At 40.5% G+C, this 26,838-nt stretch overlaps 2 protein-coding genes across 2 annotated transcripts; both read right to left on the bottom strand.

Annotated features, from left to right (window-relative positions):
- Positions 1–8,294: 8,294 nt before the first annotated feature.
- LOC142181072 (uncharacterized) lies at positions 8,295–8,801 on the bottom strand. The gene is made up of 2 exons (XM_075253199.1): positions 8,610–8,801; positions 8,295–8,519 (listed from the first exon to the last, which is right to left on the bottom strand). The coding sequence occupies exons 1-2, from the start codon at positions 8,799–8,801 to the stop codon at positions 8,295–8,297; spliced, it is 417 nt and encodes a 138-aa protein (XP_075109300.1).
- A 9-nt stretch (positions 8,802–8,810) lies between these two features.
- Positions 8,811–10,716, bottom strand: LOC142181071 (putative mitochondrial protein AtMg00860). The gene is made up of 4 exons (XM_075253198.1): positions 10,666–10,716; positions 10,152–10,438; positions 9,945–10,057; positions 8,811–8,920 (listed from the first exon to the last, which is right to left on the bottom strand). The coding sequence occupies exons 1-4, from the start codon at positions 10,714–10,716 to the stop codon at positions 8,811–8,813; spliced, it is 561 nt and encodes a 186-aa protein (XP_075109299.1).
- Positions 10,717–26,838: the final 16,122 nt, after the last annotated feature.

Below are 26,838 nucleotides of genomic sequence, written 5' to 3'. Positions count from 1 at the left end.
CCATTTACTTGATAATATAATCACCCCTTGATTCTAGAGTTCAGACAAGATCAAAAACCTGAAATTCCCTAGCCTTCTCAACATTTCTATCCCAAAAAAAACCCAAAAATATCAAGGAAGCCTTGTACGATGCAGACTGGATTACTGAAATGCAAGAGAAACTGCATCAACTTGAAAGAAACAAGGTATGGCACCTAGTACCTAGACCCTCAAACAGAACCAACATAGGGACCAGGTGGGTATTCAGGAATGATCGAATGAACATGGAAATGATACAAGGAACAAAGCAAGGCTTGCTGTCCAAGGATTCAATCAAGAGGAAGGGATCGATTATGATGAGACTTTTGGCCTAGTAGCTCGCATAGAAGCTATTAGGATCCACATTGCCTTTGGTTCACATATGGAATTCACCTTATTCCAAAAGGACGTGAAGAGTGACTTCCTAAATGGTTTTCTCAAAGAAGAAGTCTATATCAAGCTACCTCCAGGCTTTTGAACGTCATGTACATCCCGAACATGTATTCAAAATTGGATAAAGCACTGTACGAATTGAAGCAGGCCCCTAGAGCTTGGTACAAGAGATTATCCAAGTTTCTCTTGGAAAAATGGCTTCACAAGAGGAAAGATTGACAATACATTGTCTTTGAAGAAATAGGGAAGGAACCCGCTCATTGATCAGATTTATGTGGATGACATCATATTTGGAGCTACAACTAACTCATTATGTGAAGAATTTTGTAAACTCATGGGAAGTGGTTTGAAATGAGTATGATGTGGAACTAAATGTCTTCCTGAGTCTTCAAGTGAAGCAGTCCATAAAGGGAACATGTATCAGTTAGCAGAAATGCATCAAAGAACTCTTGAAAAGGTTTGACATGGAAGCATGGGAATCATTGGATCTCTACTCTACCTTACTGCCAGTAGGACAGACATTGTATTTGGTGTGAGATTATGTGCAAGGTTCCAATCAAATTCTAAGGAATATCCTCATGAAGGCTGCTAAGAGAATTCTGAGAAATTTTAAGGACACACAGAACCTGGTTCTATACTATCCTTCAGGTGACAATTTCAACCTTATTGGTTATGCTGGCGCTGATTATGTAGGTTATCTAGTGGATAGGAAAAACACATCTGGAATGGTTCATTTTCTTAGATCATGATTTATCTCATGGGGTACAAGTAAACAAAACTCAGTAGCTCTCTCAACAGCTGAAGTAGAATATGTTGTAGCTACCTCGTGATGTGCTCATTCTCTGTGGATCAAGCAATAATTGGAAGTTTTTGGTGTATACACTGATTGTGTACTGCTTCTATGTGATAACACTAGTGCTCTCAACAGGGCAAAGAACCCGGTTCAACACAAGAAAACCAAGCACATTGATGTCAGACACTATTTTCTTAGGGACAATGTGGAAAAAAGGTCTTATTTCTATAAGATTTTGTTGCACAGATGATCAAATTGCAGATATCTTCACCAAAGCTCTGAGCAGGGAACACTTTGAGAAACAAGATGGCACTGGGATTACTTAAACCTAATTGAGAACCTGGTTCTGCTGACATGACTATGATAGTCACACTAAGGTAAAATTGGCTAAAGTGTTTTCTAACTAGGCCTAACTCACATCCATACCATTGCAGGTAAACACACATGATGATCATAGAAGCTAAAGTTACAGTGTTGAACTTCGGAGGAGAGATGCAAAAACCCTTTTACAAAAATAGGTCAGGAACTTGGTTCCTGCACCACAGGTTAGTAGTAATGTGTTTTTCGCATGCTTGTTCAAATGAAAAAAAGGATAGAAAAATTAATTCAACTGCTACATCAGCCGATTTTTCAGACCAGTAGTTCTAAACCATTGTCTCCCTTTGCATCTTTTTAATTTTTCCTTCAGAACTCTCTATCACTTTTATCACCATGGACAACGAATAATTGTCTTTTCTCTTTCCATAAACATCACTCCCACATCTCCTCCCCATTAACACCATCACCAGAAACCCACTTCTTCACTATCCCTGATACTACTGTACCCATACCAGTTTCTTCCTCATCTCTAGTCACCTCTACTCATCCATCAAACCCTGTCTTACTTCCATGTGTTGCAAACCCTACTTCTCCTCTGTTCCTGAATCTCAGGGGGAAGAAACTCCATTCTTAGGGGATGAAAGGACTCTGGAGCCTTTTGAGTCTCCGGTTCATGACACTGTCACATAAAAACATGTTGAAGAACCTGATTCTCTTTTAGCTGAAAGAAACCAGGTGGTTGTAGAAGAAAGAGGCTTTTGAGTCTGCCTTGCAGAAGAGTAAGCAGAGTATTAAGAAAAAGAAGAAGAGGTTGATGAAATATGGGGAAGCTGTGGCTGATAAACACATTCCAGTGGTTGAGGTTGATAAAAATGTTGTGGAGGAACCTAGTTCCTTAGTAAAAAGATCTACAAAAGTTGTGGTTGAGAACGATTTGTTTTGAAAAGTGCCATTATGGCTGTTGCAAGCAGGAACGGGAAGTTTGTTGAAATGTCTAGAAAACAAAAATGGGAAACTGTGGGAGGACCTGGTTCAATAAAGACCATGCCAAGCGACAGTGGCCTTGCGCAGGAGAGTCTGAGTACCCAGAAAAGTCTTGTTGGGTTGCACGCTTGCCCGAAAATCTAGGAGATGGCAGGTATGAGACAAGTTCTGGACTTAGGAAACTAGTGGAAAACCTGCGAGAAAACTGCTTGACTAACAGTTGTCTGCAACTGCACGCATGGACCTAGCTCTCAAAACCTTTTATCTTTTGTTGCCTCCTCTTACAAGCCTCCCTCTTCTAATGCCCCCTAGGATCCTCTCAGTAGCCAGTTATCTTTTGCTCTGATGAGTCTGTGGCTGTTGTTTTTCTTTTTGATGGCATGTTGGATCTCACCATTGCTTCTCCTGTTGAAACAATCAAATTTCTTCTCAATAAAATAGCTCTTCTTTTGCTTGTACAATTCTTGTTTTCACTTTTGCTTCTCTTTTCTATCATGATTGTGTGCACATATGTGGCATGAGTTAGCTTTATTGGACTTATTTATGCCTTTACATCTGATTGTGTCTTTTTGTTGATACCAAAAGGGGGAAGAATCGAGTGAATCGAGTCAGGGGAACATATGTCTGTATCAGGGGGAACATATGGCAGGGTTAAGAATAGAGTCGGGGGAACATATGTGGTTGCTGTTACCTTATCTGGTTCAATTAAATAGTTGACTTGTACTTCTGTCAGAGAAGGGACCAGGTCCCTGTTGTGTTCCTCTTTGTACAGTTGCGGACGATCACTTTCTGCAGTAGACTTGTACTTCTGTCAGGGGAGCACCAAGATAGTCATCAATGTTAAAAGTTTGGCATCATCAAAAATGGAGAAATTGATGGGCCTAATGTCTTTTAATCTATGTTTTGATGATCTAACAAACTTTTTGTATGGAACCAGATAAAATACCAAGAATGATAGTAAAAAGTCAGGGGGAACATCCGAGGAAACATGTGTAAGTAAAGGCATAAAGTCATGGGGAACCTGTGGTATCCTGTTATTCAATCTGGTTCTCTGAACTCTAACTTCTCGTATTCAATGCTAAGTTTGTCATCATCAAAAAGGGGGAAATTGATAGGTTTTCAATATCTTTGTCTTGTGTTTTGATGATCTAACAAACTTAATGTCAAGAACCAGATAGGGAACCTGACTCACTTGGATTACACTGCATCTAACGGATTCCAGCCAAATGTGAACTTGCTACAGCTTCAGGAAAGCTTTAGAAGGTAGGAACCCAAACAAGGACCTGATACTCTTATGGGTTCCTTACGGCAATACAAAGTCATTTGGACACAGCTGGAAATAAAGATTCTGCCGCACTACACTGTTTCCAGCGCCCACTCATTCTCTGACCAACTAAAGTGCTCACATCACTTCAAGTGATGTGATCAAGGTGTACCTCCAATGAGTTTATACAAAACATCATTCAAGTTACTCAAGTCAAGACAATCTAGGCAGTGTGCACAAGAACCAGATCAGGAACCTGATCCCTTAGTGCTCCCCTGACAGAAGTACAAGTCAACTGTAGAAAGTGACCGTCCGCAACTGTACAAAGAGGAACACAACAAGGACCTAGTCCCTTAGGGTTCTCTGACAGAAGTACAAGTCAACTACAACTGGAAAGCAACTGCAGAAAGTGACTGACTGCAACAGTGCAGCAGATAGTGCAACAGTCACTTCCCATTGAGATTGGAAATCACTAAGGATGTCTTGTGTAGTATAAACCTTATGCAAGGCACAAGATTCAGGTTTCAACACATGCAAATACAAAAAACGAAAATTCTCTCAAGTGCTTAAGAACCTCTCTCAAGAACAAAGCTGCTGCAACCTCAAGGACCTGATCCGAGATTGATGATATCTTAATCCTTATGGTTGTTGAGTCTTTGTTATGTGTTCTTCATTGTTATTCTTATCTGGCTTTCTTAGAAGCGTTGATTAGGTTGAGTCATAAGTAAAATCCTTTGTAACCGTAGTGTGACAAAGTGGCTTGTGGTTGAAACATCACAAGTTAGTCAAAGCCTTTGAAACCGTAGTGTGACAAAGTGACTTGTGGTGGAAATACCACAAGTTAGTCAAATTCTTTGTAACTAGGATAGTTATAGAGTGGCTTGTGATGAGAGCATCACAAGTTAGTTAAAGTCTTTGCAATAGGGTTATTGTAAAATGGCTTGTAATAGGGAGATTGCAAGTTAGTGAAGTTAAAAGCCTACAGGTGTAGGTCGTGGTTTTTTGATCCCCTTGTTTGGGATTTTCCACGTAAAAATCCTCGGCCTTATTTACATACAGCTTTACTAGCATTCACAGCAAACCCCCACAGAGGACCAAGTACTCTACTATTTGGTGGGCTCATACAAAATTAGCACTGTACCCAACTGATATAGGACCAGATCCCTATACAGTTTGGTTCATCAGTATTTTTAGAGGAAACACATAGAGAACCTATTTCTCTATACAGTCTGGTGGATGCACAATTTCCAACAGGAGGCATGTAGACAACAATATGCATAGAACACTTAGGAGCTTCATAGCCTTAACAAATTAACCAAGATAGAAGGCAATTAAGACATGTAGCAAAGATGTAGTGGGTAGAATCAGACACACAAGTAGGATCATGATCATATAGTTAAGGGATTAAACATAAATCAACAAACAGGCTGGTCAAGCATCAGATAAATAGGTAAAGTGTAGACATACTAGTTGTACATTGAACAGGGCAGGATTTAGGCATGCTAAGCAAAGAAGTAAATAAGAGGATAGATTAAATTCATAGTCAATGAACTAATGCAGGAATGGAATACATATAGTTTGGGTTTCAAATTTAACTAGAGACATACCAGTTGAGGAAAAAGATTACAGAATATTGAGCAAGTGTAGACCCACTATCTAGCCGTGGATTTCAGCCGGCTAAACCCACAATAGCACAACTAGCACAAGTAGCAAAGAAGGAGAAGAGTTTGAGTGTATGTGTGTGTTGTGAACTGATGTTCATGTGTTGAGAAGTAAAACAGAGGAGTCTATATAGTAGTTCAAGAGTAGAGCCAATAAGGTAAAAGAATCAACTTCAGTTAATCAAGGGAAGATCACAGAACCAATTACACAAAAAATAAACATAATCTTCCCTTAATTAAGGGTAATTAACCAACGGTAAGGACAAGAAATATTTAAGGAAAGAAATTCAAATCAGACTTAGGCAAAGAGTGAATAATTAAGAATCTAACTAAGGAAATAATCATCCCAAGAATCAGTAGATACTATAGGCAACTAAATAAGGCAAGAAAACTAATTAAAGTCATCAACAATGTAGCAATCAAGAATCATACACATGAACGTTAACAGAGGAAATCATTCAACAATTTTGGAAAGAATATATCAATTTCCATAAACAAATAGGCTGAAATAAACTTTAGGGACACAGAGAAATTAGGCGAAAAATAATTCAAAACCCTAATAGAGGTTAATTAGGAAAAAAAATTACAAAGTAAGGAATCCGACTAAGAAAAGGCGTGTAAATTAGAATACAGAATGAACCAACATGACTGGTAACTTTGAAAGATCAGAATCAAAGCAAAACATCAGACAATTAGAGTTTTAACACAAATTGACTTAGGGCTTATACAACTTTAGCATAAATCAGTCAAAACTTAAGAACAAACGACTAAGCGTTTAATAGTCCGAAAAACCTTTTTAGAAGACGAATTAGGGTAAACCCTAGTTTAGGAAAATGGGGAATTAGGTGAAAACCAGAAACTTTCAAGGAAAACATGAGAGATATGTTCGATTCGTCTCAGATCTATACAAATCTGAGAAGGTCGGAGATAAAAAATTAGGGTTTTTTAGAAAGCATGACAGAGACGCGAACATAGGTCTAGAAAATCATGGATTCATATCAAAATAAAAGAGGCTTCTTACTCATGGTCGAGCAAATGGCTTCAAACAGGCAAAGAAATCAAAGGTGCAAACTAGACCGCCTAGGTCCCTTGAGATCTTCCCAAGGATCTAATAAACCGATGAACCATAGCAAGTAGGAGGCCAGTGTAGACCTGAGACGACAAAAAAATATCATAGAACGGAGGGCTAAACCGGTGACGGCGCTTGAGGATTAGGGTTTAGGTGGAGAGAGTTTGAGAGAGAAGGGAACGGGTGACAGCGGGGTATGGTAGAAAATAATTTAGGTTAGGAGGGGGTCATTTGGAGTTAAAATTAGTAAGAATCAATATGGGCCGTTGATCTCAGAGATCAACGGCCAAGATTAGGGGGGTCTGGGTCGGGTCTAATTGCATTTGGGCTTGGTGTGAATTGGGTTAGGGATTTGGGCTGGTTTTTGGGTCCAAATATTAGGGAGATTAAAAGGCTATTTGTTAAATACCCCAAATAATTGAATAAAATTATTTTATAAAATAATTAAAAATGAGAAAAAAATAATTTTCATGCATAGAAGTGCTTCAAAATAATTATTCAATATTTTAAAAATATAAGGGACCAATTTCTGGCAAAATTATGCAGTAATGTGTACATGTGCTATAATTACAAAATCAGTGCAATTGTAACCAAAAGGTGTAAATCTGACCATTTGTGAAATAATTGGAACTTAATAAGACCATAAATGGTAATATTAAATTAAGATATGTTTTAAAAATCATCTGTGATGCAATTTTGTATTTATTTATATGAAGAAAATATTGAGATAAATTAATTTAAAAATTTAAAAATTATGGAAAAATACCCATTGATGCTAATGCATAGTTTTAAAGGTATATTTGCATTTCAAAAAATATTATAGAGGAAAATTGGGTATAAAGAGGCATCAATCAGGGTGCACGAAAAGGAACGATCAACAATTTTGTAAGAAACACCCGTACTAATAGCTATGCTTCCACATTCAAAAATGGTGAGTTGAACGAGTAATGGAACTGTACTATAGGATAATAATGAGTTGTGTTCGATAGTAGAAAGGAAGTTTACATCCACATCAGGTTGTCTAAGAATGCCTTCCAACTGATAATTATAAGCAAAAGCCTCGTAAAAAGGCACCCCATCATCGTTGTATTCAATTGAGTTGTCCTCAATTCGACCAGCAAAAGGGTAAAAATGAGCAAGTGTTTCGAACAAAGATTTCTTCAAAAGAAGTAATCTTGATGAATTGGCTGCCCTTGCTCCCTCGCCACTATACGGGAGAGGAGAAGGATAAAATAGAGCCAAGGGAACAGATGTAGGTGGTGCCATGTGATCTAAATAAGAGAACTCAAAGCATCTAAGGTGATTGGGAGTAGGAGAGAGAGGTCTAATTAACTCCATAGAAATTATCTCTATCTTTCTTTCCATGGCTAACTTTGTGTCAGGAGCTGAGCTATAGAAGAGCTCAGTCGTGAAGAAACAGAATTGGAGAGAAGAGAAGGGAGGAAGAAGAAGAAGAAGAAGAAGAAGAAGAAGAAGAAGAAGAAGAAGAGAGAGAGAGAGAGCGAGAGAGAGAGAGAGAGAGAGAGAGAGAGAGAAATTGGATAATATTTCTGATAAAAATCTGAAAATGAGTACACTGTGAGCATATAACAAAACCAACCAAGGATTCCCTATTCTAATGGCATACTAGCCACGTGTCTCTAATATCCAGTAATTGCAAAAGGGACCAACTAAAAATACAGAAATTAAAATGGACTGAATTAAAAATAGTACTAAACTTAGGACTTTTTGCTAATTACAACATTAACTAGCTTAATTCTTGATAATCCTTCCTCCTTTTGGGAAACCTTGTCCTCAAGGTTCAAAGTTTGGAATTTGAGATTTGATGAAGTTGTAATCTTCCCAAGTGGCTTCTTCCGACAGCAAATTAGCCCACTGCACTAAGACTTGAGCAACTGCAACATTCCCTTTCTTCACTATTCTTCTATCTAAAATTGCAACAGGTTCCACAAGTGGCTGGCCATTATCCGAACACACTGGAGGGTCAATGGAAAGAACCATATGTGAGCCTATCTTTTTCTTCAATTGAGAGATATGAAACACAAGGTGAATCTTTGCAAAAGCAGGGAGCTAAAGTTCATAGGCAACCTAATTGATATTCTTGATCACTTGATACGGGATATAGTACTTGGATGTCAGCTTCAAGTTTCTCCTTAGAGCAATGGAAGTTTGCTTATAGGGCTGCAATTTGAGATACACCCAATCACCAAGTTCTAACTCCTTTTTAGTTCTTTTCCTAACAACATAGAACTTCATTCTGTGTTGTTCCTTCTCCAGATTCTCCTTCAAAATTTTTGTCATAATTTGTCTTTATTGTAGCCATTGATCAACTGCATCAACTTTAAACTGAGACACCATCTCAAATGTCAATTGAGAAGGATCATACCTATACAAAACCTTGAAGGGAGTCATCTGAGTGGCTGTATGATAATTAGAATTGTACCAGAACTCAGCTAAAGAGATCCATTTGTTCCAATCACTAGGTCTATGATCAGTCATGCTCCTTAAGTAATTCTCTAGACATTGATTCACCCTCTCAAATTGTCCGTCTATTTAGGGATGATATGCAGAGCTGAACTTCAATTCAACCTTCAATCCTTTAAAGAGTTCCTTCCAGAATACACTTAAGAACACCTTATCTCTATCACTGACAATACTGGTATGTAAGCCATGCAATTTGTAAACCTGATCCATGAAGACCCTAGCGATTTGTATTGCAGTAAAAGGATGTGCAATAGATAAAAAATGCGCATACTTGCTGAATCTGTCTACTTTGACAAAGATAGTGTTCTTTCCTTCAGACTTGGGCATACCTTAAATAAAGTCCATTGTTATGTGGTTCCAAGGTGTTGAGGGTAATGGTAGTGGTTGTAATAGTAGGCTACATGCTCTCCTTTACACCTCTGACAAATATCACATTCCAAAACCACTTTCTTAATATCACTTATCATTGAAGGCCAGTAGAAAATTAACTTGATCCTCTGCAAAGTAGCAGTGACTCCAGAGTGAACTCCCAAGCTTGTGGTGTGAATTTGTTGTAGTTGTTGTCTTAACTAAGTACCATTTCCAACCCACACCTTACCTTTGTATTTCAACATCCTGTTTTGCAAGGTCACATTCTATACAGCTACAGGGTCGATAAGAATTTGAGTAAAAATCTTAGTTACTTCTAGATCTCCTTCAAAGCTGTTAATTATCTCCTCCACCCACTTAGGTTGTACTTCAGAAAGGATATTACAATTAGCACTTGACTCATGCATTCTACAGAGTGCATCAGCTACAGTATTTTCAGTACCCTTCTTATATTATATGTCGTAATTGAGGCCCATCAATTTAGTCAAATCTTTATATTGCAGAGTAGTAGAAATCCTCTGGTCCTGGAGGAACTTAAGACTAAAATGATCAGTAATAAGGACATCAACTCTTTTTCATAAGTTGATAAACCTTGGTGTTTCAGACTCAATACTTGGCTCAAATAAGCTATAGGTTGCTTATCTTGTAACAACACATCACCAATAACTATACCACATGCATCCACTTCCATAATAAAAGTTTTACTGAAATTTGGAAATGCCAACAAAGGAGTAGAAGTCAATGCCCTCTTCAACTATTGAAAAGCCTTATATGCTTCTTCACCCCATTCAAAAGCACCTTTTTAACAGAGATGTCAAAAGTTTACTAAGTTGAGCATAACCTTTAACAAACTTCCTGTAATAGCTAGTGAGACCTAGAAATCCTCTCAGGTCCTTGATGGTTTTTGGTTGAGGCCAGTCCAACACTGCAGCCACCTTGCTAGGATATGTCCCTACCCCTTCTCCAGATATAACATGAACTAAGAACTCCACCTTATTCTGGGAAAATTCACATTTAGATCTCTTAGCAAATAATTGATTCTCCCTCAGTAATTGTAGAACAATTTGCAGATGTTTCAAATGATCCTTTAAAGACACATTATAATAAGTATGTCATCAAAGAATACAAGTATAAACTTTCTGAGATAAGGACCAAAAACTTGGTGCATTAGAGACTGAAAAGTTGCAGGTGCATTAGTGGGCCCAAAAGGCATCACCCTGAAATGCCATAAGCCATGGTGAGTTCTGAAAGTAGTTTTGTGCTCATCTTCTATCTTCATCCGAACTTGGTGTTATCCTTATCACAAATCCACCTTAGAAAACACTTTGTACCCATTTAGCTCATCCAAAAGGTCTTCCAACATTGGAATAGGATATTTGTCCTTAATTTTCAATGAATTAAGTCTCCTGTAATCCACACATAGCCTCTAGGTATTGTCTTTCTTCTTTACTGGTAAGGAAGGAGAAGCAAAGCATGAATGAGTAGGAACAACAATTTGGGATTTCAACATCTTTTCAATGGTGTTTTCAATGGTATTCTTTTGATCAAATGAGTATCTATATGGCCTTAGATTGAAGGGTTGTGCTCCTGGGACTAATGGTATTGAATGATCACAAGTTCTTGGTGGAGGTAGCTCTTTAGGTACCTAAAACACATCCCAATACTTCTGTAATAATGATTCCACCTTCTTAGACAACTCAATCTTAGTTTCTGTATCATGATTGGACTTCAAGATATAGATTGCAGGCACATTAAGCCTTTCTGACTTATCTTCCTAATTGTGGACAAGAGAAGAACCTTCCTGGTCTCCCATCAAGGTGACTAATCTATCCTCCAAATAGAAGGACAAACTAGGGGGGCCTGTTATTTAAGATAAGAGGTGAAAACATATCTAGCCAGTTCATCCCAAGAACTAAGTCACAACCTCCTACCCTCAATACACTCATATCAAAACAGAAATATTTATCTTGTATTTGCCACCAGAATTAAGGACAAACGTTATCACAGTACATTGCTTGCCCATTTGTACAATTACTTTCATGGCATAGGGAATCACCTCTAATTTGAGACTCCTAACCACTTGGGGATCTACAAAACTGTGAGTAGACTTGGAGTCAATCAAAATAGATAAGGGGATCTGTCATGACCCAAACCGATGGGCCGCAACGGGCACCCGGTACCTTACCCAATCGAGTACCAACGTAATGCATCTTTCTTATTACATCATCATATACACGTGACATATGGGCCTAATAGGCCAACGTGATCATTTATAAATTATAAATATAGGCTGACAAGGCCATACAAGTGTTCGTATACAGCTTTGTCTAGAAGCATCTAAGAGTACATAAGTATCATAAAGGTCGGTACTGAGCCCTGCCATACCAATCAATACATGTCCTAATATACTGACCAAATAAGCAACTCCGAAGCAAATGGAACGCACCAACATCTTTCACTGAGCTGATAGCCTACTTAGAGGGCTCTCGACTTATCTATCGGGACCTACGGGCATGAAACGCAGAGTCCCCAAGCAAAAGGAAAGTTAGTACGAATAATGTATCGAGTATCTAAAGCATATAAATAAGTACGACATAGAAGAAATATAGAGTAAATGACTCAACCTGTAAGTCTGGATAACTCTATAAATCATGAAATACTTATAGTGTCATGCATATTCATATGAATATCATGTCGTGCATAGGTACATATGTTCATAACATCATCAAGCCTCTGAGGGCATCCCATCATATCATCTCGGCCACTATGGGCAAATCATCAACGTATACCAGCTGATCAGGTGGTGGTGCGTATATAACGCCGTAACCTTTTCCCATATACTATATACATATACATACATATATACGCATATATAACGCCGTCTGAGTCATGGGTCAATGCACATGTATAAATGCATGAAATGCATAAGAAATACATTAATAAGATTTTCTCGGAATGTCATAAAACTCAATATTCCTTTCGGATAAACTTTATCAAATACGTGTTTTTCTGAGACCCATGAGCAGAAGATATAATAATAATTTGCATGGGGAATCAAGAATATAGACACCCCTAGCATTTCTATGAATAGAGTCATTTATGAAAGTTGCATATTTTGCTCGTTTCATTTGTATCGTATGGATCATGCCAAAAAGAAGAAAGAATAGCCTTAACATACCTGAAGTAGGGAAAAATCCGTATAATATTCTTGGAAAAGATTGCACCATACTTCTTTAGAACCGCAAAATTTTACGTTGCTAATAATTCTCGTTGGATTTCTTTTGGTTTGCAAGAATTCACGTTGGAAGCTTTTCGGTTGGAGTTTAGCGTTTCTTCTTGAATACTTTGAATTAGGAAGGAAGACATAAATTTTTTTTATTCTCTGTCCAAATGAACCAAATTTGTGTAAAAGAGACCAAAATGTTTTTATAAGCTTTCAATGTCTTACACGTTGATGACTTATTCATTTTAGCTAGACACCTAAGCTCGTATGAGTTCTTAGTCATATGTCTTAATAGTGGCCTACTGCCACGTAGGGGTGGGGTGGGGATTTTAAATGTTTATCCATTAATTTATTGATTAATTAGGTAATATTCTGTTATCCGGTAATTAACCAATTACTCGCATAATTAAGAATTGCGTCAAATTAATTAAAATTCTACTTATTTTTAATTCCCTTTTATATATCATACTATCATGATCATATGGTACCTTATATGGTACTAGTCCATAAATATTGAGTATTAATGCTCGGCACGTATTTTATCCCAACATGCCAAACTTGGATGAAAATTAACTTTCTTTGACTTGCTTCCCGTCTCACCTTCACGAATTTACTCATCACTTGTTTGAAATAACATAGTCCTTATAATCTCCAAATAATCTTTTCCTTGGACTGATGCAATTACCTTACGACAAATTCAACGTACAATACTACAGGGTGCGACATCGTCGTAATTTAATACTGCAAAGCATAACATTATCGTAATGTAGTACTGCAAGGTGTAACATCATCGTAATATAATACTGCGGGATGTAATATCGACATAATATTGCGGGGCGTAACATCATTTCCCCCTTTGGAGCATTCGTCCTCGAATGTTGACTGATGCTCTTATCATTTTCATAACTTATAGCTCTTGTGAATACCTTAATACTCTCCTTGCTATTTAGGCAGTTGTTCTGTGAATAAATCCAAATTCTAAGGTATCCCCCCACCCTTTAGTCCTCTTTCTCTTACCACGACTTGTGGTCGAAATCTTTCCAATCTCGCAACTGTTGCTACCTCCTGTCATGCAGTCTGTATGACTCTGACTTTGTAAGTGCGCCTTATGCAACTCTTCTTTCCTTTTCCCTCCAGCTTTTAGACAACCTCTAGGCCTCACTTTGTAATTATATACAGAGTTTGACAAGATGTCCCTCTAGGCATCTACAGGTATACTTGAAGTTCTTTGTTCGATACTTTGTTGAACTTACAAATATTGCTATATCTTATTTCACAGATCAGTTTATCCATCCGTATGACTTTATTGCATCTAGCTAGGTTTTACTATACCATGACTCTTACTTCGATTTATAATTACTGAGGTCTACGACCAGACTCCAGGTTACTCTTTCGCTACTTATCATATATGTATAAGTCTAATTCCTCTAATGTTTCCTTATTACTGTTCATCTTAGGAATGATGACTTGATCTCATCTCGTACTTTGTAACTTTTATCCATCCATTGTCGATTCACTTTAATGTTGACCTATAATCTTACATTGATATCTTGAAACTTCTTACGTAATACATTTCCACTAGGGCTTATGTTGCATCGAGGAATATTTGAAGTGATTTTCCTGATCTACTTGGGGGGCGATATTGTACTTCAATAATCATATTTGATAGCATCCCAATGTGATTCACCTTACGTGGATATTTTAATTCTGTACCAGTCGTGAAACCCACTTCAAATCATTACTCAATCAAAGGTTCGAATGACATCCTTTATCTACAACAATTACACCCTTATTCTATTACCAGGGCAGCATTCTACCTCTTCTAAATGCCATTTGTCTTTGACTCCTTTGAGTTCGTTCAGGCTATACCAAGCTTTGTATAACTTAGAGAAACCATCATATCTTCTTGTTTTCATAGGCTTAATCTTGAGGACTTATCCATTTCGTCACCTTCTCACTCGTCCTTTCTTATCCTTGTCGCTCTAGCATACTCTAGCTTGCGACCCATGCATATCCATTTATACTACTCATAGCCTTCCTTCAACTTCCTTGCACCATAGATTTCCTTGTGTTATTTTGGAACATCAAGAGAGACATCGCATTGTCTCTAACTCTCCTTTACTCTTTTAGCTGGACCTCTCGATATTTAAAATCCATAGGTTGGAAGATATGCCACTGACCATGCCGCTATCATTTTTGGATACTGAATCCCAGCACTTTTAGCCTTCTATCTGAAGTATAGATTATTCACCCCCTTCTGCACCTAAGTATCTCATACGTTGTTCACCTTTAGCTTACTTACCTTAAAACCTCACATCACATCTTCTATCTCTTTCATGACCTCCCTTCCACATAGGTATAATTTACATCCACAAATTGAAACTCTATTTTAATACTTGTACCTCTGGTGTATACATAATCCGATGGAAGCTTCATATTGACTTCTGATGAGGTTGGTACTTTTCTAACTGACATTATCATAGAGTCATTATAGAATATGGTTGTTATACTATCTGTCTTGTACCCATGATATTAAAAGTGACCCTTCCATATTCTCAATCACGAGGTCTATAATTCTCTGGGTCCAATAATCAGACTCAATATCCATGATACAATCCTCCAACAACCAAATCCTTTGTCTATGACCTGGGTTCGATTCTTCCTTTTAACTTATACTGGAATCTTCTACGGCTGTATGACTGTCAACATATATGCTGTATGGATAATACTCTGATCTCTTAAGTGCGTTCATAACGTAACCAACTCTGGATCATTGGTAAAATAATTGATTCTGTTCCTTCTCAACTTTCTTTAACTGTAAGCTATTTCTTTTCATGGTCTTTCTGCCCCTTGTTACGTGCATACTTGGCTTATCTTGGCGTCACGAATACTAAAATCCCATGTAACCCATATGATCTCGAATATCACTTACTTCCTATTCATTAGTCATGATAGATGCCACTTTCTTATGGAGTGCATACAATGTTGTAGTGAGACTGTTTTTACATGACCATTTCCTCTTTAGGTCGTTGTGCTTAGGTTGAAGCTTTCTTCCTTATTTCCTCAGCTAGTCTTTCGTTGTACTACTTAGGGAGAACCCTTAACTCGCGTAAAGCTATGAGCTTATTACGGGCCTTATGATGTCCTTCTTTGCATATAATCATCCGTAGTTGCCTACCTCCGTGCCCTTGTTCTTGTAGGGTTGCTTCTAAACTAATATTTTGACTGCCTTCCCAGTGGTACTTTCTTTTATCCCCGTAACATTCATACGGTACCTTTAACTACCCCGAATCCTATTTGAACATATCTCAAGTATTATAATGACATTACTGCGAGGTTAAATTCTCCATGTTAGGGTTTACTACATTTATCATGCATGATCTGCTGATTTGTTTGTAATTTCTTGTCTAGCCATGACTAGGTTCTTCCTGAATCAACTACTAACTAGTCGTCGACCCATTCTCATATCCATATTCCGCGTAATCTCTCTTGGGTTATTTTTTTTTCTAACTTACCTCTTGCACTGTCTCCTTATTTATCAATAACCTTCTGGGCAGGAACCCTTACTTCCTTTTTATGATGTCGTGCTTATATAATGTTCTGAAATCATAGCATATCTGTAGGATTCGGATAGGTGCAATCTCATCCCTTTCTCATTTTTATCGCATTCTTCTTTCATCGTTCCATATTACCCCCTTTAGGGGAGTACTAAGACTTGGAGCTACGACGATCTGCCTATAGATGTTTTTCCTCTCCATCTTTGGTGTTATTTTGCATCATCAATGACCCTTACTCGCCTTGCGGTAATCTTTATGTACCAAGGATAACAAAATTCCTTACTCGTAATGGTGGAAATTAGTGTAAGTGGCACATATAGTCCTTTAAGCTTAACTTTGCTCACATTGCTTGCTTTAGGGAAACATTTTCCTGGATGACCATCCTCTGAATTCATCATTGATCTTCTTCTATTGTCCATTCTATTACTGCCGGAACGCAATCTGAAATTCTCATGATGCTGATTATTATCAAATCACTCAGTTTCTCATTCATGTTTAGTTTATCTTGTTAACTAGTCCATATTGATTTCTATTACTCTGGGGTCTAACTTTCCCTTCTGTTAATCACGTTAGAGTCGCGAACTTATTTCTCGAAATGAGGATGTGAATGTATGGCCTATATTCTTTTGGTATCTTAAGGCCCATCACCCCTCATCTCTTTCTTCATTTGACTATAGATTCTGTAATACTGTCATCTTTTTGACTTGTCGTTGTCATCCAGGTATCACATCTTACTCTTAATGCTTTATTATCTCTCTTCTTGTTTCCTGCTAAAATTTATGTCTATCACTTTATTCTGAAACTTTCAACAAGATATTCTTTCTCTTTTAGCTCTCCTTGTTTCATTCATCGGCTCTTCCGGTTGCTCAACCCCCTCACTCTACTAGGGACAAGAGTCATACTAAGGTAATATTTATCCCTTCTAGACTTTCAGTGCCTATCTTCGGAATTTTTTTGATCACGCTAGTATTCTCATCTAATTGTAATATTCTAGAGTGCACTACATGGGTGTCTCGCAAGGAGATCTATTAGCACCTTTGTAATATCCTTCGGAAACGTCAACTAACGCAAACCATCCATTCCTTATTTTGGGTTACTCTAACTCCAGCCATATCCTATTGTCCTATCATTCTCTTAAACCATATCCATTAGCTCCTATAAGGCATGACTGAGATAGGTGTGGCCGATTCTACATACATTTGTTACTCAGAAGAAAAGTCACAATGCTTATACTTTTCTGTTGGAGTTGAAAATACCGATGATCTTCATTAACTAGGGTACCTCCTACACTTCTCATCTTACTCCTTTTACTTATTGAAGCTTGTATCTATCTTCTGAATCTCTTATTGCCTTTCACCATAGAGATGGTAGATATTCTTGCCTTAAGGCTCCTTATCAGAAGCTTACACGTAAGGTACACACATGTTCTGCTGAAGACCTCACATTTATCTATCATAGAAATGCTGCAAACTCGAGTTCCTCTAATTCAACAGTTCCATAGCTATATCTCTTATAGATCATCTTTCTGAACGTAGGCATCGTCTTATTACGAATAAAATAGAACATCAGAATTTGAATTCTTATAAGTAAGCTTTACCACACGATCTTGAGTAAGAAGAAAATGTGACAATCCTAAATGTCATGTAGCCTCCTGCTTATAAGTGTGGTGCACAACACACCCATAAACAAGACTCTACTAGACACGACTTGTAGACTCCCTAGGATAGAACTACTCTAATACCACTTTTGTCATGACCCAAATCGATGGGCCGTGATGGGCACCCGGTACCTTACCCAATCGAGTACCAACATAATGTATCTTTCTTCTTACATCATCATATACACGTGACATATGGGCCTAATAGGCCAACATGATCATTTATAAATTCTAAACATAGGCTGACAAGGTCATACAAGTATTCGTATACAGATTTGTCTACAAGCCTCTAAGAGTACATAAGTATCATAAAGGTGGGGACTGAGCCCCGCCATACCAATCAATATATGTCCAAATTATACTGACCAAATAAGCAACTCCGAACCAAATGGAGCGCATCAACATCTTTTGCTGAGCTGATAGCCTACTTGGAGGGCTCTCGACCTATCTATCGGGACCTGTGGGCATGAAACGCAGCGTCCCCAAGCAAAAGGAACATCAGTATGAATAATGTACCGAGTATCTAAAGCACATAAATAAGTACGACATGGACGAAATATAGAGTAAATGACTCAACCTGTAAGTCTGGATAACTCTGTAAATCATGAAATACTTTTAGTGTCATGTATATGCATATTGTCATGGGCGGCTTTCCAGCCGTGCCCCATGACCCCTTGGGCGCGCCCCGTGGCGTCCTAGCAAGCCTTCCAATGCCCAGCGCCACGGATGGCCCCGTGGTCTTGGTCGCGCCAAGTGACAAGCGCGCATGTGCCTCTGTCGCCCCACCGATATCCCTCGCCAGCGCCCAACCGCAGGCAGATGCCAACAGCGCCGCGCGCGCAGACAATGCCGCGCGCGCAGATCCTGATGCCAAAGACTATGCTGCCGACAACGGCCATGTTTTCTGCCTTATAGCAAACTAAGTCTTTTTCATTGTAAATATAGAGTAGTTTTATTCCATGTAATTTCATTATGTTTCTCTAGCTTAATCAAGTCTAGTCTTGTAGCTTTGGATTATTTTTTTTAAGCATTATTAAGGGGGACCAAACAATCAAAACTTTCTAGCAAGCAAACAATTCTCTGTACTGGTGTCTCTCCCCCTCGACACCGCATTTCCTTTCTGTAATAGCTTTCATTAATGCAATCAAGCTTTCTTTCATTCTCAATTCTCATTCCTGTTCTCTCAATTTCTCTTGACATTGGTTTTCCCGTACGGCACTGACAATCTAGTCTAGCGTACGGAGGGGACCTCAGTTGGCGGACAGTAACTGCACTGACATCAGTTGCTTAGCCTTACGTCGCCCTTCCAAGGAATCTCAGGAAGGCGCCGCGTAACAGTTGGTATCAGAGCCTAGGCTCGACATCGGACGAGGGAACGCATTGCCATTACCACCATTTCTGACCATGGTGAATCATGGGGACCGCATTGCGGCCCTTGAACAGACGGTTGACGGATTACTGCCCATCATGGATACGATGCCTGAACTAAGAACCAGCCTAGGGCAAAGGTTGGATGACCTGGACCGCAGGGTGCTCCAGGCCGAAGTTGACATAGAAAACATCAGTCGTGACTCCGAGGGAGATCGACAAACGGCAGCCACAGAGGCAGCCGAAATTTTTGGCAAATTCGAGGGACTCCAACAGGAGCGTGCCGAGGATTTAGCTTACAGGGCACAAGAGGCAGATAGGGTGACTGCCATGCAACAAACTATTGACGACTTGACAGACAAGCTCAATGTTGTCAATGCTGCTTTACAGGGCCTACTGCGAGGCGGTGGAAACCAGGTCGGGGGCACTGCAAACCCCACCTCCGCGACACAAAAATTGAAAATTCCTGAGCCAAAGCCATACAGTGGAGCTAGGAATGCCAAGGAAGTGGAGAACTTCATTTTTGATGTCGAACAATATTTTGATGCTGTTGGGGGCCTAGAAGAAGCCAAGAAGGTAGCAACTGCTGCCATGTATCTTCAGGGTGATGCTAAACTCTGGTGGCGGGTGAAATACGAAGCTATCAAGGCCGGTGAAGATGCTCTCGAAACATGGGCAGAACTGAAGGCAGCCATCCGCCTACAATTCTTCCCCGAGAATGTTGAATACAATTCAAGGAGAAAGCTACGGGAGCTCCGTCAGACCAAATCTGTGCGGGACTACGTGCGGGAATTCTCCGCGCTCATGCTAAGCATACGCGACATGGGGGACAAAGACAAGCTCTTTACCTTCCTAGAAGGGCTGAAACCTTATGCCCGTATGGAGCTACAAAGGCAACGGGTAGATACCCTGCCCAAGGCGATCCAAGCAGCTGAATGCCTTGGGGACTATCAAATGGAAGCCCGGAAGGATAGGCCTCAACCGCCTACCCGAGCGGGATTCAAAGGGGGCCAGTCTAGCAATGGTGGCCCTAGCAGAAGTGGGGGAGATCGGAGCTCAACCAAACCTAAGGCTCCCTCCACAGGCAGCAACAGTGCTGCATCTAACAACAATGATCGGGGGAGGAAGCCTCCTTCAGGGTGCCGTCATTGTGGCGGACCACATTGGAACAATGAGTGCCCACATGCACAGATGAATGCCCATCAGACTCTTGATGATGGGACAGATGACGATTCAGACGATGCGGATCAGACTGAACCCGTAGGTGCCTTCAATGCAATTGTTGGCTCCATTTCTGAGGCATTAGCAGAGACTAGTGCTGGTATCCGTAAGAAGAAGGACCCATGTCCCGTCACCAAGAAAGGGAAAAAGAAGGCGGATGATGAGACTCCTCTTAAGCACGAGAGGACCTTAATGTTCGTTGAGATGAAGGTGAATGGCAAGCCCATTCGGGCCATGGTAGACACGGGTGCTACCCACAACTACTTAGCCTCGACTCAGGTGGAGCGCCTTGGTCTAGTCGTAGGGAAAGGTAGAGGCCGTGTCAAGGCTATCAACTCACCTCCCCAGCCAGTGGGTGGAATAGCCAAAGAAGTACCGATGAAGCTTGGCCCTTACGAAGGAAAATTCAACTTGCGTGTGGTGATCATAGATGACTTCGAGTTGATAGTTGGATTGGAATTCCTGAGGCAAACCAACACCATGCCTGTACCGTATGCTGACATGTTACTGATGATGGGAGCAAACGGGGCCAAGCCCTGCGTTATCCCGTGCATGCCCATGAAGATGGCCGTTGAAAACATCTCGGCCTTGCAGTTGAAGAAGGGGGTCAAAAGAAACGAACCTACGTTCCTGGCAACCCTCTGCATCGAAGATGTAGAATGCTCCTCGGGTCCCATTCCTGAACCCGTGAAGGAGCTACTACTAGAGTTTGAAGATGTCATGCCACAAGACATGCCAAAGCGACTACCGCCTAGGCGCACTGTGGATCATGAAATTGAGCTGGTGCCGGGCGCGAAGCCACCTGCCCGGGCGCCTTACAGAATGTCACAACCCGAACTCACCGAACTTCGGAGACAATTGACGGAAATGCTAGACACAGGGATTATCGTGCCCTCCAAATCCCCATACGGGTCCCCTGTGCTATTCCAAAAGAAACATGATGGTAGTCTACGACTCTGTGTGGACTATCGGGCTCTAAACAAAATTACTGTGAAGAACAAGTACCCTATTCCGTTAATGGCAGACTTGTTCGATAGACTGGGTGGCGCGACAGTGTTCACCAAAATAGATCTGAAGACAGGTTATTGGCAAGTTCGGATTGCAGAGGGTGATGAGCACAAGACGACCTGTGTGACAAGATATGGCTCGTACGATTTCCTAGTTATGCCATTCGGCTTGACTAACGCCCCAGCTACATTTTGCACTTTGATGAACCAAGTCTTCCGGGAGTACATTGATGAATTCGTGGTGGTCTACTTGGATGACATTGTGGTATATAGCAAAACATTGGAGGAACACCTGATGCACTTGCGGAAGGTCCTAGCTCGATTGCGGGAGCATGAACTATACGCGAAGCTATCTAAGTGCTCCTTTGCTCAAAAGCAAATTGATTTCCTCGGACATGTCATTGGGGAAGGGCGAATCAAGATGGACCAGCAGAAGATTCAGGCAATCACAGATTGGCCGCCACCTAAGGATATCCATGCCTTGAGGGCGTTCCTTGGTCTATGCAATTTCTATCGGCGATTCGTGAAAAACTACTCCCTCATTGCAGTACCATTGACAGAACTCCTCAAGAAGATCACGCCTTGGGAATGGGGACCCAAGCGAGCGGAGGCCTTTAACGCATTGAAAGCGGCTATGTCTAGCAGCCCCGTCTTGGCCCTTCCTGATCTGGCCAAGCCATTCGAAGTACAAACAGATGCATCTGACTATGCCCTCGGTGGCGTCTTGCTACAAGAAGGGCATCCTGTGGCGTACGAGAGCCGGAAGCTAAAAGATGCAGAGCGGCGCTATGCCGCCCATGAGAAAGAATTATTGGCTGTCGTCCACTGCTTGCGCCTCTGGAGGCACTATCTGCTGGGAACCCCGTTCGTGGTCAAGACAGACAACACAGCTGTTAGCCATTTCATGACCCAGCCGAAGTTGAATGGTCGACAGGCCAGGTGGCAGGAACTCCTAGCTGAATTCCACTTCAACCTGGAATACCGAAGTGGGAAGACCAATCATGTTGCTGATGCGCTCAGTCGGAGAGCTGATCTAGCATCAGTGTGCTTACTCGCCACCCTAAGGGGGAGCGAGGTAGCCACCTCCATCAAGGACCAGATACAAGATCTACTCATCAGAGATCCTGCTTCACAGTATTTGGTTGATTTGGTAGGACAAGGCAAGACTCGCCAGTTCTACATGGAAGATGGTTTTCTGAAAGTGAAAGGGAACCGACTTTATGTTCCTAAAGGAGGAGATCTACGAAGGACTCTTCTAGCGGAATGTCATGATACTCTGTGGGCCGGCCATCCCGGTGAAGAACGCACCATGGCGTTACTTCGCCGTGCATATTATTGGCCTCAAATGGCCGATGACGTGGCTCAGTATGTGAAGACTTGTCTAGTATGCCAGAAGGACAAGTCAGACCGCTTAACACAGGCGGGACTTTTGGAACCACTAGCTGTCCCAAAGAGACCTTGGGAAAGTGTTTCCCTGGATTTCATCACCGGATTGCCCAAGGTCGGAGATCTAACAACTATCTTGGTTGTGGTAGATCGGTTTTCCAAATATGCTACCTTTATTGCTGCCCCACAATATATATCAGCAGAAGATACAGCTCGACTCTTCTTCTCTCATGTCGTCAAATATTGGGGCCTACCCAAAGATATTGTTAGTGATCGTGACTCACGCTTCACTAGCAACTTTTGGACCCAACTCTTTAAGTGTCTTGGGTCGAAGCTGAATCATAGCTCAAGTTTTCATCCGCAATCTGATGGCCAGACGGAGCGGTTCAATGGTATGTTGGAGGAATATTTGCGTCATTTTGTAACCGGATCGCAGAAGAATTGGGTGAAGCTTCTGGATGCTGCTCAACTGTGTTTCAATTCACAAAAGAGCTCTAGTACAAACAAAAGCGCTTTTGAAATTGTTACCGGACAGCAACCGCTACTCCCACACACCGTCAATGCACCAAATATGTCTAAATCTCCTCGAGCTGCTAGCTTCTCTAAAGAGTGGAAGCAAAATTTGGAGATAGTGCGGAGCTATCTTGTCAAGGCTCAAAAGCGGATGAAGAGGCATGCTGATCAGAATCGTCGCTTTGTTGAATACCAAGTAGGAGACAAAGTGATGGTCAAAATTCCAAAACGTTACTTATTTGCAGGGGTCCATGACCCTCGCTTATTACAAAAATATATTGGACCCTTGTCCATTGAAAGGCGTATTGGGAAAGTTGCATACCGGGTGGATACCCCAGCTTGGTGGAAAATTCATCCTGTTTTTCATGTCAGCCTCCTAAAACCTTTTCGGGAAGATACAGAGGATCCTTCAAGGAGCCAGCTCACAATACCCAGTATTCGAGGGCCCAATTCAACCGGGAAGAGGCGTGTTGAAGCTATCCTTGATGATAGAGTGATTCATGCCTCAAGGAAAGATCACCAGGAGTTCTTGGTGAAATGGCAGGGCTGTGATACAGAGGAGAACACTTGGGAGAGGGGAACAAACCTCAAAGCCTACAAGAGCCTAATTGAAGATTATCTTGCAAGTAAGGCGCCGAGGACGTCGCCAACTCAGGTGGGGGAGAATGTCATGGGCGGCTTTCCAGCCGTGCCCCATGACCCCTTGGGCGCGCCCCGTGGCGTCCTAGCAAGCCTTCCAATGCCCAGCGCCACGGACGGCCCCGTGGTCTTGGTCGCGCCAAGTGACAAGCGCACATGTGCCTCTGTCGCCCCACCGATACCCCTCGCCAGCGCCCAACCGCAGGCAGATGCCAACAGCGCCGCGCGCGCAGACAATGCCGCGCGCGCAGATCCTGATGCCAAAGACTATGCTGCCGACAACGGCCATGTTTTCTGCCTTATAGCAAACTAAGTCTTTTTCATTGTAAATATAGAGTAGTTTTATTCCATGTAATTTCATTATGTTTCTCTAGCTTAATCAAGTCTAGTCTTGTAGCTTTGGATTATTTTTTTTAAGCATTATTAAGGGGGACCAAACAATCAAAACTTTCTAGCAAGCAAACAATTCTCTGTACTGGTGTCTCTCCCCCTCGACACCGCATTTCCTTTCTGTAATAGCTTTCATTAATGCAATCAAGCTTTCTTTCATTCTCAATTCTCATTCCTGTTCTCTCAATTTCTCTTGACATTGGTTTTCCCGTACGGCACTGACAATCTAGTCTAGCGTACGGAGGGGACCTCAGTTGGCGGACAGTAACTGCACTGACATCAGTTGCTTAGCCTTACGTCGCCCTTCCAAGGAATCTCAGGAAGGCGCCGCGTAACAATATGAATGTCATGTCGTGCATAGGTACATGTTTCATAACATCATCAGCCTCTGAGGGCATCCCATCATATCATATCGGCCACTGTGGGCAAAATCATCATCGTATACCAGCTGATCAGGTGGTGGTGCGTATATAATGCCATAACCTTTCCCATATCCCATATACATATATACATACATATATACGCGTATATAATGCCGTTTGAAGTCATGGGTCAATGTACATGTATAAGTGCATGAAATGCAAAAAAAATATATTAATAAGATTTTTTGGAATGCCATAAAACTCAATATGCCTTTCGGATAAACTTTATCAAATGCGTATTTTTCTGAGACCCATGAACAAACGATGGAATAATATGTCACATAGGGAATCAAGAACATAGAGACCCCTAGTACTTCTATGAATAGAGTCGTTTATGAATGTTGCATATTTTGCTCGTTTCATTTGTATCGTATAGATCATGCCAAAAGGAAGAAAGGATAGCCTTAACATACCTGGAGTAAGGAAAAATTCATATAATATTTTTGGAAAAGATTGCACCATACTCCTTTAGAACCGCAAAATTTTACGTTTGCTAATAGTTTCCGTTGGATTTCTTTTGGTTTGCAAGAATTCACGTTGGAAGCTTTTCGGATGGAGTTTAGCGGTTTTTCTTGAATACTTTGAATTAGGAAGGAAGACATATATCTTTGATATTCTCTGTCCAAATGAACCAAATTTTTGTAAAAGAGACCAAAATGTTTTTATAAACTTTCAATGTCTTACACGTTGATGGCTTATTCATTTTAGCTAGACACCTAAGCTCATATGGCTTCTTAGTCATGTGTATTAATAGTGACCTGTCACGTAGGGGTGGGGTGGGGATTTTAAATGTTTATCCATTAATTTATTGATTAATTAGGTAATATTCTGTTATCCGGTAATTAACCAATTACTCGCATAATTAAGAATTGCGTCAAATTAATTAAAATTCTACTTATTTTTAATTCCCTTTTATATAGCATACTATCATGGTCATATTGTACCTTGTATGGTACTAGTCCATAAATATCGGGTATTAATGCTTGGCACGTATTTTATCCGAACATGCCAAACTTGGATGAAAATTCACTTTCTTTGACTTGCTTCCCGTCTCACCTTCACGAATTTACTCATCACTTGTTTGAAATAACATATTCCTTATAATCTCCAAATAATCTTTTTCTTGGACTGGACTGATGTCAATTACCTTACGACAAATTCAACGTAAAATACTACAGGGTGCGGCATCGTCATAATTTAATACTGCAAAGTGTAACATCATCGTAATGTAGTGCTATAAGGTGTAACATCATCGTAATATAATGTTGTGGGATGAAGTATTGACGTAATATTGCGGGGCGTAACAGGATCTTTTTCACGACCCAAACCGATGGGCCGCGGCGGGCACTCGGTACCTTACTCAACCGAGTACCAACGTAACGTATATTTCTTATTACATCATTATATACACATGACATACGGTCCTAATAGGCCAACATGATGTTTTATAAACTCAAAATATAGACCGACCAGGCCGTACTATCTTTTATATACACAACATATGTCTACAAGATTCTAAGAGTACATAAATGTCATAAAGGTCGGGACAGAGTCCCGCCTTACCAAAAAATACACGTCTAAATCATACTAATCAAACGAGCAACTCCAAAGCAAATGGATCGCACCAACATCTTCCACTGAGCTGATAGCCTACTTGGAGGTCTCTCGACCTGTCTATCGGGACCTACGGGCATGAAACGCAGAGTCCCCAAGCAAAAGGAAAGTTAGTACGAATAATGTATCGAGTATCTAAAGCATATAAATAAGTACGACATAGAAGAAATATAGAGTAAATGACTCAACCTGTAAGTCTGGATAACTCTATAAATCATGAAATACTTATAGTGTCATGCATATTCATATGAATATCATGTCGTGCATAGGTACATATGTTCATAACATCATCAAGCCTCTGAGGGCATCCCATCATATCATATCGGCCACTGTGGGCAAAATCATCATCGTATACCAGCTGATCAGGTGGTGGTGCGTATATAATGCCATAACCTTTCCCATATCCCATATACATATATATATATATATATATATATATATACACATACATATATACGCGTATATAACACCGTTTGAATTATATTTCA

Source organism: Nicotiana tabacum, chromosome 5 (genome assembly GCF_000715075.1).
Source record: "Nicotiana tabacum cultivar K326 chromosome 5, ASM71507v2, whole genome shotgun sequence".
Classification (NCBI taxonomy): Eukaryota; Viridiplantae; Streptophyta; class Magnoliopsida; order Solanales; family Solanaceae; genus Nicotiana; species Nicotiana tabacum.
The sequence above is the reverse complement of the archived record's forward strand: the minus strand, read 5'-3'. Positions and strand labels throughout refer to the sequence as shown.

What these genes read in the sequence shown, in the direction of transcription:
- LOC142181072 (XM_075253199.1), bottom strand. Translation starts at nt 8,801, where the DNA reads ATGACAAAAATTTTGAAGGAGAATCTGGAGAAGGAACAACACAGAATG. An exon ending in AGTACTATATCCCGTATCAA is followed by an intron (nt 8,520 to 8,609) that starts GTGATCAAGAAT and finishes TCTCAATTGAAG; the next exon opens with AAAAAGATAGGCTCACATAT.
- LOC142181071 (XM_075253198.1), bottom strand. Translation starts at nt 10,716, where the DNA reads ATGTTGGAAGACCTTTTGGATGAGCTAAATGGGTACAAAGTGTTTTCT. An exon ending in GGTACAAAGTGTTTTCTAAG is followed by an intron (nt 10,439 to 10,665) that starts GTGGATTTGTGA and finishes GTGTCTTTAAAG; the next exon opens with GATCATTTGAAACATCTGCA. An exon ending in ATTGAGTCTGAAACACCAAG is followed by an intron (nt 8,921 to 9,944) that starts GTTTATCAACTT and finishes ATTATCATACAG; the next exon opens with CCACTCAGATGACTCCCTTC.